This window comes from Accipiter gentilis, chromosome Z (genome assembly GCF_929443795.1).
Source record: "Accipiter gentilis chromosome Z, bAccGen1.1, whole genome shotgun sequence".
In the NCBI taxonomy this organism is placed as follows: Eukaryota; Metazoa; Chordata; class Aves; order Accipitriformes; family Accipitridae; genus Astur; species Astur gentilis.
The window spans coordinates 48803543-48819660 of NC_064919.1; the positions used below are offsets into that span (position 1 = coordinate 48803543).

Genomic DNA, 16118 nt, shown 5'->3' on the forward strand with positions numbered 1-16118 from the left:
CTGAAATAGCCTGAGGATTCCTCTATCCTGCTGTTGCTATTCAACAGCTTCCCCCCTCTTAAAAAAAAAAAAAAAAGGTGTGTCAGGGGCAGGGATAGCCTCTGTGATGGCAAGACAATGGCTTTTATCACCCCAATTTTCTAGGACTTGCTTTTCTGTATGGTATAAAATTGCGTGAAACATAACTTTCCAAGAAGACTGCAAAAGCATCTCATTGGTCATACATTCATGAAAATTAAAGTAATGCATTCAATAGTATTAAGGGGATAGAAAGGTTGTTCACTGGAAAAAGAAATAGTCCCATTCAAATCTGCTGGGATTTTGCTGTACATTATTTATTCAGGCACCCACTGGCTTGGAGAACTATACGAAAAATATCACCATTTAAATCCAAACATGAAGTATAAATTTAGTAATTACTGCTGACTATAGCAGTCAGTTTTCAGGAGCTTTGAAAGGAAGTGCAGTAAGTTCATTTCTCTTGTTAATTTTTGTTCTCTGTGAAATGCTGACTACAACTTCCCTAACATTATAAGCAATATTTACATAAACTATTGCTCTTCTCACGTTTCATCCCAGTAAATTTCAGTGGTGCTGCTTTGGCATGTAACAGGAGTAACACGATACTGATTCCAGCACAGAAAGAAAAGGCCTCCTTAATTACCTGTGTAATATTTGTGGAGTTGAAGTCCTCATTTACTCCTACCCGGACTGGGTGATCATAAGTCACTGTACCCACATGCAGATATAATGCAAAGACATAGCGAAGGTATTTCACCATCCGATGGAGTCTTTAATACTATGAACACAGTTACAAACACGCTTAATTGTGAAAGGACATTTCTTGTTCTCACAGAGAGTTTGTATTATTGCACAATGTGTGCATTGTAGAGTGAAATGCACTCCTGACCTCGAATCTGAGTTAGTAACCAGGCAGCTGAGGAACAAATGGGACTATAGTCTGAAATTCGTCCGGGTTGGATACTTTGCCATGCACTGTGAACTGATGTGCTCTTTTAAGGTAAACTGGACTATGCAATTTAATGAGCCCTTGTTTGCCTCCTTCAAACATATCTCAAGTGTTTTAGACAAACACACACATATTGAATTCCTTACACTTACTAGATGCCAAAAGGTGTATCTCTTTACATTGGCATCTCATGGGAACAACTTCAGTGTGTCACCAGATTAACCCAAATCTATACTTAGCTCTGATGAAAACGTTGGGTGTTTCACCTTGGTTGAATTACAGTCTTTGCCTTCTTTTGCTCTTCTCTCTCTCTCTGTCTCTCATGTGTAGCATGGAAACACTTCTCTGACTTATTTTTTGAAAAAAATAAAAACCTAAAGTCACTAGTAGATGTTACATTTTGTTCACATTGAAACATTTAAATTGACGAAACAAGACCATTGCCAGCTTTCTTTTACCTGTAAATAAGAGAAAGACTCTGTCAATCATGAACTAAAATAGATTTACAATATTGCTGAGAACAGTATTAAAATATTTTAGGCATTGTAAAGAAGAATACATCCATGCATGCAAGTGTCAAGCTGATCCTTCTGCTATATACCTCTATTTATGTTGGCTTTTCCCTTTCCTTGGGTGATATTTCAAAGTCATTCTTTCTCGTGCTTGCAGTTGCAGGCAACGTAGCCTGGTAGGACTGGATTTGCAGTCCTAAGCTGCCAAAGGACACTGTAAGGAGATGATAATCAACTGCCCACGTAGTACACATTCAGAGGGGACCTGCTTCAGACCAGCCCTAGTCTGCTTCTAAGAGCTGAATGGTTATCAGTGATTGGATCATACCACACCAAGTGTGCAGCTTCTGGCTTAGCGTCATCAAAAAGGCAAGCAATTTTGCTCCCCTGTATCACTCTTCCATGTGAACTAAAGAAGGTAAGTGCAGATGATCAGGAATATAATTTCAGCAGTGCACTCCTGATCCAAACCAAAATGCAAATGTGGACTTATTGTCATTTGGTTTATTTATCCTCCTTTGAGACTTCTACAGTTGACTTCAGCAAAAGCAGAATTTAGACAGTAGAGAATTATGATGACCTATACCTGCTCTACATACTACTTTCCAACTCTTTAAGTATTTAATCTTTCATTGTATCCAGGTTTTCTCTAATACTATGTTCACTACCACCTTTAAAGTCTTTTGGAGTGTCTTGTCATTCTTTTCTCCTCTGCAGCTTATTTATTTAGATTTTTTTTTTTCTTTTCCCTTTGTTTGGCATTTATTTTGATTTCTGTGCTTCTGTACACTTTCCTCTGCTGAACAATCTCTGCTAATTATTGCCACAGTACTTTTTTACTTTTGATTCACTCTTCCTTCTTTTCCTTCTTCTATTATTTTGTTACTTGTTTCTTGATATGGGACTGGGATTGGGTTTGTCTGACAACTGTGAACAATGAAATTATTTCAGAGGCATATGTATGGGATGTGGAACTGACACCTTTCAAGAACAGATAATGTAGAGGCCTGTGGAGAGAGGTACTCGTGCCACAAGTCTTACGTCCAGTTCTTCAGTTCATGAAAAAAGGCATCCAAGGCATCCAGAGAAGAGTCATAGGGTGAAAGCCTGATCTGGGTTTTGTTTTAATCACCTTATTAAAAAAAAAAAAAAAAAAAAAAGATAGGCATATCCAGATGAACAAAACCTCTTTGCTTTCAATTCTGTGCACATTCTCTATACTTGCTGCTTAAAATGTTGTGGTGCTCTATGTTCTTAGTAATAGGCAGACCGTGTACATAAGGCTGTATGTAAGGCTGACCCTCCGTAACAAGAAATGAATTGTAGCTCTGGATTCAGTCTAGAGAAAATACGACCCTGTCAGTAGCAGGCTATGTAATTGCTGTACTTGGTGTCTGTAGACCACTGTCCCAAAGCTTATATCTGGCTGCTGCTGATGGTGAGTGGCCTTCAGAGGGTGCTGATAGCTGCACTAGCAGAGAACAGTGAAACACCGAAGCTGCACAGACAGAGAGACCTTAGAGTTTGTGATTAGCTTGGGACACATATCTGCAGAGGGCCTTTATGAGAATAAGCAGCCATATGAAAAAGGTGGTAAGGAAAAAGGATGAAGGGGAGCAATGGACTAGAGGAGGAAAGAGGAGGGAGGAAAACATGCAAGTCACAGGCAGGCATATGAGCACAGAAAAAATGGAGCAGGTATAAATCACAAAGGAGATTGCCTTCCCTTATCTCCCCTTCTCTTTCTTCTTTCCCTTCCATATTTCTTGCTTCTTATCTGTTAAGGTTTTTTTATATACTTAACACTACAAAGCCAAGTGCTGGCTTTTTTCATATAGTCCAGTGTTCTGTATGTTCATATCTTCCCATTTATAATACTGTCAGAGAATTAGGGACTTTAGTCTCCATATAGCCAATACAAGTATATTTCCAATGACCTAAACACACCATTGAGACAGTAGTGCCTCTTTAAGTACATAAAATATGTGCTACGTAGTGCCCAGTGGTAAACCAGTGTAACAGAAAAGACTAATGAAAGGAGCAATATTAGGTGTTGAAAGTGGACTTTAATATTGTTTAATATTTTCCAGATTACATTTGTGTACTATAATGAACAAATTCAGTAGTCTAAGAAATATATCTAAGAGAAGTCTATTATTTTTGAAAGATGCAGAAAAGTATCTATCTGCTAATTACCCATAAGTGCTTTTGTTAAGGCCACAAAGAACAGAAAATACAAAGAGAGCTTGCCATCTAACATTTAGAAAAGCATATAAATTCAAACTGTACCTGTAGAATACATTGAAAAAGGAACATTTTCACAGCACTACAGACATCTTCCACTGAAAATAAAATGTAGTTTATTCTGAACATGAATTTCAAAATTAGTTAGCTATGTATCAGGCATTAAAGTGTCCTTTTCTCAGTTAATTACATTAAAATTTTCTACATTATTCTTTATACTGGTAATGTAAGCAAGTACTTCTTATGCAATCAGAAAGCAAAAAGGTTAATGAATAATTTGGGATGTAAATCTTTCCAGAATTCAGATAGCCTTTTCAGATTCATTTGAAGATGCTGAATTCTGCATCTCAAGCAGCATTATGAGTTCTTCTGTGGGATTTTGATTGTGACAGTCTTAACTTCTGTGTATTCATGAATGCCATATTCTCCCCTAGATAAAAGAGAACCAAGAGCAATATTTATGTTAATGCTTTTTATATGAGTTATGTCCTGGATGGGATTTTTGGTGGTGCTGTGCAATTGGCCAGATGTATGACAAGTATACTGGACATATTCGGAAGACATCTGTGCAGCTAGACTGCTGCTGGAAGCCTTTCAAAAAGCTACAGCAGCTGTCTCCTGAGAGAAGTGGGGGAGAAAGCAATTTCATTTCTGTGCAAAAGAATAGCGTTTAATAAGTTTAGTGCATTTCTCAACTGGTTTTCTGTGCAGGAAATCAAGCACATTAGGTCTTCACAAGCATGCTCAACAAGTTATTTGCAAAGGCCTTCCTCTGATGTCCAGACTTTTCTCGAGCCAAAGAACAGACACTTCATCTCAAGTAAATGGGGGACATAATTAATCTACTATGAAGTCTTACAGACAGTAAAAACCACTTAAATCTTACTGACATGTTATTAGCATGAATCCACCTTTATGTTTTACATGATGAGATGAACCTTGCTTGTGCCTAGATGTTTGACATCTGGCACAGTCAAACTATTTAGACATAATTAATTGTTTTATAGAACAAGAGTTTGCTACAGTATAATGTTATCCAGTTCTCACTGCCATCTTACTAGATACATATTTATGCAAAACAGAAATCTGTGCTCAGGACTCTCATGCTGTGCGAAAATGTTTACTGATTCTCTTCATTTTTGAAGAGGCATTCTGTAAGAATGTGACATTCAGTAGTTTAATTTATAATGTTATTATTCCAAGAATTATAGAGGGAATTTTATTGTGGGAATCAAGGAAGTCAATGGCTTGACAAACTGTCTTCCTGATTATTGATTGCGACATGTTTACAAAACTTTTTTCCATGGCAGACATCTGTCTGGTACTAATTCCTTCCTTGCCCTTTAGCAGGAATATTTTTATTGGTCCACTAATTTTGATTTTGAACCAAGCATTAGGGAAACTTCCTTTACACAAAAGCTTAACTGCTTCAAAATGCACTGTTATAGAGAATATCAATCTTTATGATAGCTTGTTATTGTTTTCCTGCTATTTCCAGCAAATGAATCCCCAAAATATTTCTGCAAAAGGCTGTGATTCAGAATTGACGATCTTCCAATTTTTGGCACCCAGCAAAGGCAAAACTGTCCTTGATAGTAATGGCCTAAATTTTTTTTCTTTTTTTTTTTTCATTTTGACATTTTCTAAAGCTTTTAGCATTGGCATAACTCTGTTTCCTTTGAAGTCAGTGGGAGCTTTGCCATAAGGAGCAGATTGAGTCCAGTGATGAGCAAGCATGAAAACCCTAGCCTTTATCTCTTAAAAAAAAAAAGAGAAAAAGAAGCTCTGAAGCACTTCACCTGCACATATATTTTTTAATTACTTCCATTATTCATTAGAAGCACTATGCATTTGGCTTAATAAAAGGGAAAACTTACATATTTTGATTTTTATTCATTGCTTTAAAAATTATTTGTTGTTCCCAGATATATGGCATTTTTAGCAAAGGACTGCTTGTGGTTTATGTTCCAGAAAACCCCAGAAGACGTAGTTCTACATGATGTAATGAACATGTATGACATCAAATGTTTCCTCATGTAACACATTACATGATTCTCTTGCTAATATGAAGATTAGGATGAATATAGGTAAGACAGGACATGATTCAAATTGAAAGTGGAGTAAACCTTAGAAGTTTGAAAGAATTTTATTAGCTTATCTTTTCTGTATACTCCTCCACTTCTAAGTTGAGAAAAGACCAAAGGTCCAAAGACTACAGAGTACTATTTTTATCATAGCTTTTGACCAAGCTGGAATGTACTACAAAAACATTGTTGTCACAGGACTTTTTAAACTGAAAACTCTTGTTTAAATCAAGGATTTTGAAATATCTTGTGTTTTCAAATACGTAGCACTTAAAGGGGATTCCACAAACTACACACACATATACCTTTGTGCAAATGTCTCTCTCTATATATATGCAAAAAATGTAAACCGTAAACCATAAGCATAATGATCAGTTTTGTCTATCAGTAAACCACAAGCTACTAAAAATGGTAATTTTGAAAAAGTGTATATCTAAGTAGTTTTCTTATTTGTTTTATAGAGGAATTCTTTGCTTGACATTGGCTCTGACAACATGAAGCCTTTAAACACTGTATAGACTAATTTGATAATATTTTAAACTGGGCATCCTAGTTAAGAATGTTTAAAGTTGGGTTTTGGAATTCCATTTTGCAGTTCCTGTGAATCAACAGTTTTAAAAGTATTTACTTACATTTCTCGTCCATTTCCTGACATCTTAAATCCTCCAAAAGGACACTGAGCAGACATTGCACTATAGCAATTAACCCTGGAAGAACAGGAAAGTTACTTTTGACAGTGAAACAACTTTTTTCACTTCTGAACAATCTGTGTTTTTCTGTTGACTGTAAAAAACCTGTGGTGATATTCACAACCTATATCTGAGTAATATATTTGCAAAAATATGTGTAGTTCAAGGTTTAGAGACCAGAAACTACACTTGTAATCAGGGTTCTAACACTCATCAAGGGTCTTCAAGCAGAGTGACAGTCATATCTTTCTCTGATATTTATGATAAAATTCCTTGCTAACTAGTGCATAAGCTCTCAAACCAAAGACTAGTCACAGTTAAGCCTTCTGCAGGTACACTTCCAATAGATAAATTCAGGATTGCTTCAGTATACCTTTAGGAAGTTTTGTTTGGTTCTACTCAATGTTAAACCATATTCTGTATTGTGGTTGAGAACAAAAATACAATAATGAGTAAGAAAGGAATTTCACAGGAGAATTTGTAGTATGAAGAGTTTTAGCAGAATGTGCATCCTGTTCCCTAGGTGAGGAGATGGCTTTGTCTTGCAGCATTATCAACTCAGGTATTCTGTATTTTCATGTTTTATAATTTCTCCTGCTACCAGTCTACAGGTTTCAACAAATGAGGTTCTGCTCATATTTAAGGATTCTTAGACAGACCAGCAATCATGTAAGAGTAAAAACCAAAGTTTCCAATTTTATTTTAAATTTTCTTCCATTTAAAGAATACCAACTCCCAAGTCAAAACTCTTAACTTATTTTTAGAAAGCATATGTTTTTAGGTCACTGGACCTGGCAGGAATTTGTGCTGGTTGCAAGTCCTTTCAGATAAAATGTAAATTGGACAAAGGTTTTGTGTTCAAGAAAAGTGGTTGTTCTCTTTCTGATGCAGTGATGTAATTGCAGGCAAATGAAGGTCTCTGTCAGTGATACTCATTAGACTCAAGTCTGCTATTCCTCCCAGCTCTCACTCTTGCATCTCTCGGCCTTTGCCTTTCCAACTCCATATAGGTTGCCTCTTTCTTTTCCATCACTGGAAAAAGTTGTCCTTGTAGCATTTCCCCCACTCGCATTTCTTTCCTTTTTTTCAACCACATTTTATCAATCTTTTCGATCACACGTGAATGTTCTGCCCAGGTTAATGGCAACAAAACTTCAGATAATTCATTTGTTTACACAGTACAGAAAATGATCCTCACAAATTAAGTATGTATTGGGATATCCTCAGATCCTGAATAGAAAGGTAAGTAGCACTCTCACTGTACTTCCTTTTGTCTCCTCTCCTTTTTAGCAAATCAATTTCCTTTTTTAGACTAAGTTTACAGAACAATTGTGTGCAGACTTACAAGAAATATTTATTTAATAGCACTTTAAGTATGGAAAGGTGAAGAGAAGAGAGACAGAGGAGGCTGGCATTAATCTACCTCTCTAAAGATTACAAGGAGTTGAAATATAAAAGTGCACCACCCAAAGAAGTGTTAAAATGTCCTACAGTTACTGTCATTGGCACCTGGAGCTCTGAAGGAAGAATTAAAAAAAGCCATTACTTACCATACTGTTCCAGCCTGAAGAGCAGCTGCAAACGTCAGTGCTTTATCAATGTCTTTGGTAAAAACTGCTGCTGCTAAGCCATAGGTAGTATTATTTGCCCTCTTGATAACTTCATCTATGGTTTTAAACTTCATGATTTGTTGAACAGGTCCAAATATCTGTTACAGACACATATAAACATATGAAGTAGACTAGCATAACTTACTATCGTAAATAATTTATATTTTTTAAATTTATTTCTGTCAGATGGCCTTATTACTGAATTCATTCAGTCAAGAGTGTACATCTCAGAATAGAGTTCTAAAAAGGATTATAAATTCACACAAAGATAAGATTTTTGTAGTATGAGGCAAATCAAGATAGCCTATTATAAAATGATTACTAAACCAATAAATAAATAAAAAAAACCCAGTAAATTGTGAAAACAAATAAATAAAGATTAAAAGTTACCCACCATAAAGGTAGTTAGCATGGAGTCACAGTGTGTTGCATATCCATACTGGTTACCAATGAACTGGTATTTTCTTGGTAAGTTCCAGTTTTAGAGCTGAGAAAGACATTCAGCTTTTCCTTCCTCTAAACTTTGTATTAGACTTTCATCTCTGCAGGTAGCTGCACAGCTGAGCATGTATGCCAAGTGAAACAACTAATTCTGCTTTCCATATGGGTGTTATGTGACATAATAGTCCCCCAGGCTCAGTTTTCCCACTACCGCTGCTCTGTGTTCTCAGCCAGAGGTGCCCATGCCTACCATGCAGTGCCAAGGCTGTGTAGAGCGGGGGGTTATTACCACATCTAATTACTTCCGCTCCCGTAGATTGTGAGATTTCCACTTGATTTTGCTGGAAAGTGCTAGTTTCTAACCAGATTTGCAGGGATTGATTTACACAGATCAGAAAACCACTGAATGTTCCCCCATTGTTCAAGCTGTGAGTTTCAGAACCTGGATATTCTTTAAATTGCCTTGGCTCTCTGGGGTTTCGTTATTCAATACACTCAAAATAGCATGAAAGAAGCAGTTCTTGTACTGCTGACCCAAAGGAAACTAACAGATCTGTGAAAAAACATACCTCTGTGCAGTTTCCAACCTGCCTCCCAGACCAGCAGAAACAATTCAAATTATTCCTCATACAGCTTTCTCCTTTTTCACAGCTCTCTCCCTGACACAACTAACTCTAGATGCTCTGGTGTTCATTTTTACTCACCCTGTTGACTCTTGCTGAATGTACTAAGTATGTTCAGCAGACTGCATCAGCCCAGTATCGCTTGCTATATAAAGCAACACCCAGATTTGTAACAAATTTGAAGGAGCTGTCTAGTATGAAGAAGTATAATGGACACCAACTGCAGCACAACTTCAGCAGTTGTTAGTCAAGATGAATGTAAAAAAACATATGAAAAACCCCTGTTTTTCTCAATGACATAGCAGCTCTGCACTCTTAACTGTCCCGTTCCTTGTAGATGATCACTGATGGCCTGGAACTGCCACCTTAGTTGGGTCAGCAAAAGCTCTTTCAACACTGTGTAAACACATCTGCAAACTGTTCTAAGTTAAATAACTCAGCAAAGGAAAAACTCTGCTTTGCTATAATTGCCACGAACAAAATGCCTGTGGAAGCACAATCTAACTATTTTCTCTTATTGCAAAATAGCTTCTTCATGCATATTTTGTCCAAACCTCAACTTAAGTGGCTCCTTAGGCAGTGCAAAGAGTTCACAAGCTGTGCCTTCAAGGTTTGCTTCTCTGTTACAGGTTACTGTGACTCTGATATGTGAGACATGGGCAGAATGGGGTGATGTAAGCAATCCAAACTTCAGCATTTCTTATCTACTGCCAGCTTAAGCTGGAGCCTTTGTTGGCAGGCCAGCCTCATGCTCCTCTCCCTCACCTCCACAGAGTTGGTGAAACAGGCATCAGAAACCAAGAAAAGCATTTTAAACACCAGGGGGATGGAACAACAGATTTACTGAGAGTGGTTTTATGTAGCCACTTGACCTCCTAAATGGATATTTTGTACAGACATTTAAACACTTGATCTCCAGTGAGAGTAAAGACTACCAAGAATTCATTTACCTCTTCTTTGGCGATGCGCATATCATCTGTAACATCAGAAAAAACTGTGGGCTGGATGAAGTAACCTTTGTCTCCCCATGGACCTCCTCCACATTCCAGTTTGGCTCCTTCTTTTTTCCCACTCTCAATTAGCTCCAGGATTTTTTGAAATTGCTCCTTATCAATCTAAAGATTTTAGATTAGATAAAATTTGGATTAGAAAAAGATATTGCAGGGATGAAAACAACACACACTAATAGGAATTGTTCTTCTAACTCATTAACCGAAACCTAACAATGTTCCAGCTTTGTTTAATTGCATGTGTTGAAGTGGAACCGCTGGAAAACCCTGCAAATATTCTTGTCACTAACTTCTCAAAACCTTGCAGGCTTTCCTCAAATAGTCAAGTAATCAGAAATTTTGACATAGGAGTATCAGTTGTAGAGGGACTGATATCCTGGTTTTCTTTAGTAAGAAAAGACAAAAAAAATCTATACAATGAATGTGTTTTATACTTCTCACAGTACTCTTGCCAACTGCAAATGATTCCTTGAAATAAAAATTGCTGAACTTGATTCTGCAGAAATAACAGAGGGTTTGATCTAGCCCACAAGACTCTTCTGTACTTCACTAAGTTTGGTAGATTGGCCATACTGTTTTCCTAAACTATTAAAGGAAGTTAAAAAGCAACAATAAAATATACCTGAAATTCAATGCTGTTTTCAGTTCTTTCTGATTTATTAGTGGAATAAGGACATTTACATTGTAGTTTGAGAAACACAGATGGCAGATTGTTTATGGTATGAAGCCAATCTCTGCCCCTCCACTTGCCCAAGCCTATTAACAAATTGAACATATATGCCAAGAATATTGCAGTTTGGGTCTATACTGTAGCAAAATGCATGATCTTTGACTGGAAAAGGAGTTTATGGTGGCAGTACAGTAGGGGCCCTTATATTTCTCTAACCCCTTCTAGTTTTCAGTGACAAAGTGAATACAAGGAAATAGTGCAAATAGGGACTAGAAACAGATCACACATTGTTTCCTCTCCTCCCCTCTGCAAACTAACCAATCACCACTTCAAGCGTGAAGGGAGATCATGCACAAGATAACATTTATATTAAGAAAAACTCAATGGTAAAACTTGTTTGGCAGAGGCCTCTAACACCCTCTTTTTTGTTTTCTTCTTTTTTTTTTTTTTCATTTGTTCCATTTTCATGATTCTTTTCTTCCCTCTTTCAGAGTCCAGCCCTTCAAGCATTGGCTCAGGAAGATACTGAGATTACTTCTAGGGGTGACTCTTGCACAGAAGCTTCTTGTCTGTGATCATACTCATCAGTCAGCAGAGTAGGTGTGTATCATCTTATTCTCTTGTTTGTGCAATGAAAACGTCACATTTCAAGTTTAAGCAACAAGTTTTACCATGGTCATGGAACAGAACAACATTTTCAAGGGTTTTGGGGAATCCTGGATGGGTATTAGACTAAACAGCTATTCAGCCAAAGCTGTGATAAAAGCCTATATTTATAAGGATATGAATTTATAAGGATATTTATAGGGAGGTGATTTTTAGTCCTCTGTGCTCCCTTTGTCATTTTGCTTTCAAACAATTGCCTTACTGAATGCTTAAGACATAAAATTTCTGCTACCCTGGTGGCCAAATATCTCTTGTGCATAAACATCTTGAAGAGAAGATGAGGTTTAGATGATACAGCTCACGTTGCTGTCAGTTGTTCCTTTGTTATTATTATCATCATTATTTTTATTAATAATGTGTGAATTAGCATTTATATGATCTTTTGAATTCCAGTAGGGCCTTTGGCTCTTCTTTGGTGCCCACTGTGCAAAGCATTACTCAAACTTGCTGCCTCAGGCCAGTGTTGCCCCAGAGGGCCTGGGCACTGGAGGACAAAGACGGCCTTCTAGGAGGCTCCACGACAAAAGAGCACAGTGAATATGACTGATACAGGCTATCATTTTTTGTTTCTAGAAAGAATTAGTCAAAGCACAACAAGGAATTTGAAGACAAAGAGAGATATTTAACATAATTACCACAAAAGGAATGCACCTAAACTGCATGGTTACAATTTTCCATTAAATGGGATCATACCAGCTCTAAAAAAACCCAACTTTGCTAACCTATAAAAAAGTTAAGATTTCTGCTAAAGCTTACTAAGAAAAAAAAAAGAGGTCAAGAAAGCCAAATGATGAGACTGGAGGAGAAAAGGGTCTTCATGCTCTTTCAAATGTTTTCAGTAATGCTTTTTTCACTTTTGACCTTCTTTTTTTTTTTTTTTTTTTTTTTTAGTTAAAGTTTACTTTCATCTCTCATTTAAATTATTAGCAAGAATTTCAAACTCAATAAAGCCATAATAACATGAGAGTAGATTCCTGTTAGTTTGATATTAGCTGTACACCAGACACCTGGAGTTTACTGGTTTCAATCTTCCTGTCCTCTGGCACTTAAATTTATTCAGCTGAACGTATTGGCTTGTTAGCAAGACACATTGTAGAATAGCAAATAGCATCCTTACTATTTTTAAATTCACCAAAATTTGTGGGGCTTAGAATGCAGTTTTCCAGTTTACTTGGTGTCTTTGGTTACATAAAATGACTGTGATAACCAATGAAGAACATGTTACATTATCAAATATGTGGGAGTTACTTTGTCTCCAACTTTTGCTTTGTCTCTAATACAGTTCCTTTATTCTGTGGCAGTCAATTATGTGCATAATAGCTCTGCCAAGAAAAAATATATCCCATAGTACAAGCTGATATGGGAATAAGACTCTAGATGACATTTAACAGGGTTCTAATGTGATCCACTGAATCCATAGCATTGTGATAGCTATGCTCTTTAAAGCTGCATTTTAGCATTCATTTTATGGGGAAGCTGTTGGCACAACCTTTTAACATAAGTTGGAAAAAGTACAGAATTATACATTTTAATTGTGTAATATTCTAAAACTGAAACCAGGATAATGAAACACTAGCACATTGAAAAAGGGGAACAGACACTATCAAATTTTATTTCCTCAAGCTACTCACTTACAGTGGCACTATTTGAATATAATGTTAGCAATATCTGATTGTACTCGCACTTTTACAGCTGTTTCATTGGAGTTTTCTCAAAACATTTCAGTTCTATATAATTGTTCTCATTCCATAATAAAAAGGAACTAGAGAAGAGAAAGAAATCTCACCCTTAGGCCTATGATAGTGACACAAACAACCATCACTCCAGTTTCTTCCTCCTGATTCTCTAGACTAACCCCTAGACAACTGTACTTAGCCTTGAAACTAATGCAACAATAGCTTTAGAAGTACATTAAACTGTGATGTGTCACAATTACACTGGAAACATGTAACATTACTTACTTGAGGGCCTTGCTGTACACCAGGCAACAGAGGATTCCCAAGAGTATAATTCTTTGCTCGTTCAATGCTCCGGCGAACAAACTCATCATAAACAGGCTCTTCCACAAAAATCCTAGATCCTGCTATACAACACTGTCCCTGGTGGTAGAACAGACCAATATGTGCAAATTCCACAGCAGTGTCCACTGCAAAGAAATGCAGAGTTCATCAGATTATAAACTTGAAAGGTCACATCATAAATTCTTTACAAACATTTCTCAGTTCCTTTTTTAGCACTTTTTATTTTTATGGTCCTTTAAAACACAGAAATTCATCTATTTATTTATGTCCAAAACTACTCTTATCAAGACTAGCATGGTACTCCTAGACAAACACACATTCATCTGTTCTATGTGAAATGTAGATTCAAGATTATTTCCCCTATCAGCAGTACCAAGAGGAGTATTCAGCTAGAAGGTTAATAAACCTGTATAAGATCCATCTAGCTGCTTTTGCTTCTGCATTCATGCTGGATTAGGATGGTCCTTAATTACAGTAAGGGTGGACAGGTTGTCAGAGGTTCATATTCATTCAGGAGCCACCAGTTTTTGGTGGCAATCTAATTTAAAACTATGGTGTGATTAGAAAATTTAAAAAATTACTCCTTCATTAAACAGGTACAAATAATTTACTGACAATGAAAAGAAAAAGAACATGTGACTTGCAAAAGTAGTAGGTTTATATAATAAAAATGGTACTAACAGTCTGCATCTGCAAATATAATGTTAGGACTTTTTCCTCCAAGTTCCAATGTAACTCTCTTCAGATTGCTCTTCCCTGCTGCTTCTTTAATCAGTTTGCCAACCTAAAAGGTAGGGAGAGGACAACTTCATCTCAAAAACTTTATTATGATCTCAATAACACTTCTCTGAGTTCCTCAACAGTGAAAATTTGTTTGCAGTTGTCTGCTATTCCAGTAATTTTAGAAATGAAAAATAAATTAACAAAAATAAAAATTGAAGAGTCAGGATGCAGGTGACTTGCAGTCTACAAACCAGGAATGCTTTCTAGGAAAGATTGCCCCACGGACACACTCATGTTACTTGCCAAAGATGTCTGATGCTTTTTTGGTTACCACCACTCTACTTGCTTTTATCTGTGATCTAAAGTAGGCACTGATTCTGCTCTGCCAGTTACTCCCATTAGGCTGAAATTCCCATGTTTTATACATGGGAAAGCCCTTTGATGCACAAAGTTTATGAGAGAAAAAGTAGATACCTACACTGCCTGCATGGCCAACTCTTCCTTACTCCAGTTTCTCCCTTAGAATAAAAAAAAGAAGAGGAGATGGACACTGTGAGGCAGAACCCTTACCCTGCTTCTTTCCACTGATGGAATAATTAAAGGAACTACTTAATATGAATTGTCCTGGAGAAACTATGAAGGAAAAACATGCTTGTAACCCTTGTGGTTTTGGTCTGTAACTGCTCTTGTGTAGCAACCATTAGATAGCTTCCTCCCTCTGCCCACCTTCCTGCCTTCATTTCTTGCTGCTAAATTACACCATCAGAAGAATAGGACTGCCTCCAAAGTCTATGAATACACCCCCTGGTCCACCTGCCTTTGGAGGGATGTGGCACTGAGAATTGTAGTTGTTACTATCCATTGGCAACATCTGTGGGGTATTTCTCAGATGTCACATTTTTGGGTTGTTTTCTTTTCCTGTTACTTTAGAGCTAAATGTTTCTAAGAGTAAACATAGCTCTTGCTCTTGGTGTCTACTGATCCTTTACATGAGGGAATGACATTTATATTTAGAGTGTACATCCAAGAAGTTAAGAGACCAGTTGGCAGCTCTTCTATGTAGCATGCGTACAGACAGATAATATAATGTACTGTAATTAAGGATATAGTTATATAATGCCTGCACTGAGAAATCTTCAATGACATCACCTGCTGTTCTTCAGACTGAAGGTTACAGAAAATTAAGTGACCTTCCTTTCAATTATTAAACTGACACATATTCAAATATACTTTTAAGACCACCCAAGTGATCATCAGTATCATTTAAATACCAAAAAGCCATCACCTCACCTAAGTGTGTGGAGAACCAGGAATGAGTTTTCTGAAGTACCTTCCTACCATCCTGTTGTTACTAAAATTAAACAAAACGGAGCACAGTCTGTTTCACATTTTGCATTTCTTTTAAAAAAATTATTCTTTTAAAAAAAAAAGGCAAAAAGTTATGAAAATGTTTCCTTTTAAAGGACAAGACTTCAAATAGCCTTGGTATACGAGAACTTATTGTATCTCATGGAGTGACTTTGTTTGAAGGGCTTTCCTGCAATACAAACATTGTTTAAATATGTTTAAAGTTAATAATAACCAACAAATCATTAAACAGACTTTGTTTAACAAACCAGCAGCCAAAAGAAAGAAAACAGTTAAAATAGTTACATAGAACAAGTTAGACAGTAAATCATTACTGGGAATCAGAGGGGCACATTTCCTGCTTGTATTTTCTTGCATTCATTATAGTACCTCTGTAGAGCCTGTGAAAGCTACTTTATCTACATCCATGTGGTGAGAAATTGCTGCTCCAGCGGTGGGTCCAAAGCCTGGCACAATGTTCACAACTCCAGGTGGAAAACCTGCCTGA

General features: G+C 36.8%; 1 protein-coding gene across 2 annotated transcripts in view; it reads right to left on the minus strand.

Annotated features, from left to right (window-relative positions):
* Positions 1–3528: 3528 nt before the first annotated feature.
* ALDH1A1 (aldehyde dehydrogenase 1 family member A1) overlaps positions 3529–16118 on the minus strand; it is a 53253-nt gene continuing 40663 nt past the window's right edge. For both annotated transcript variants that reach the window (XM_049795488.1, XM_049795489.1), the window contains exons 10-16: positions 16001–16114; positions 14222–14324; positions 13481–13665; positions 10124–10288; positions 8050–8207; positions 6443–6517; positions 3529–4156 (exon numbers count right to left, since the gene is read on the minus strand). In XM_049795488.1, coding sequence (XP_049651445.1) covers positions 4084–4156; positions 6443–6517; positions 8050–8207; positions 10124–10288; positions 13481–13665; positions 14222–14324; positions 16001–16114 — 873 coding nt within the window. In that variant the 3' untranslated portion in view covers positions 3529–4083. The remainder of the gene's footprint in view (positions 4157–6442; positions 6518–8049; positions 8208–10123; positions 10289–13480; positions 13666–14221; positions 14325–16000; positions 16115–16118) is intronic.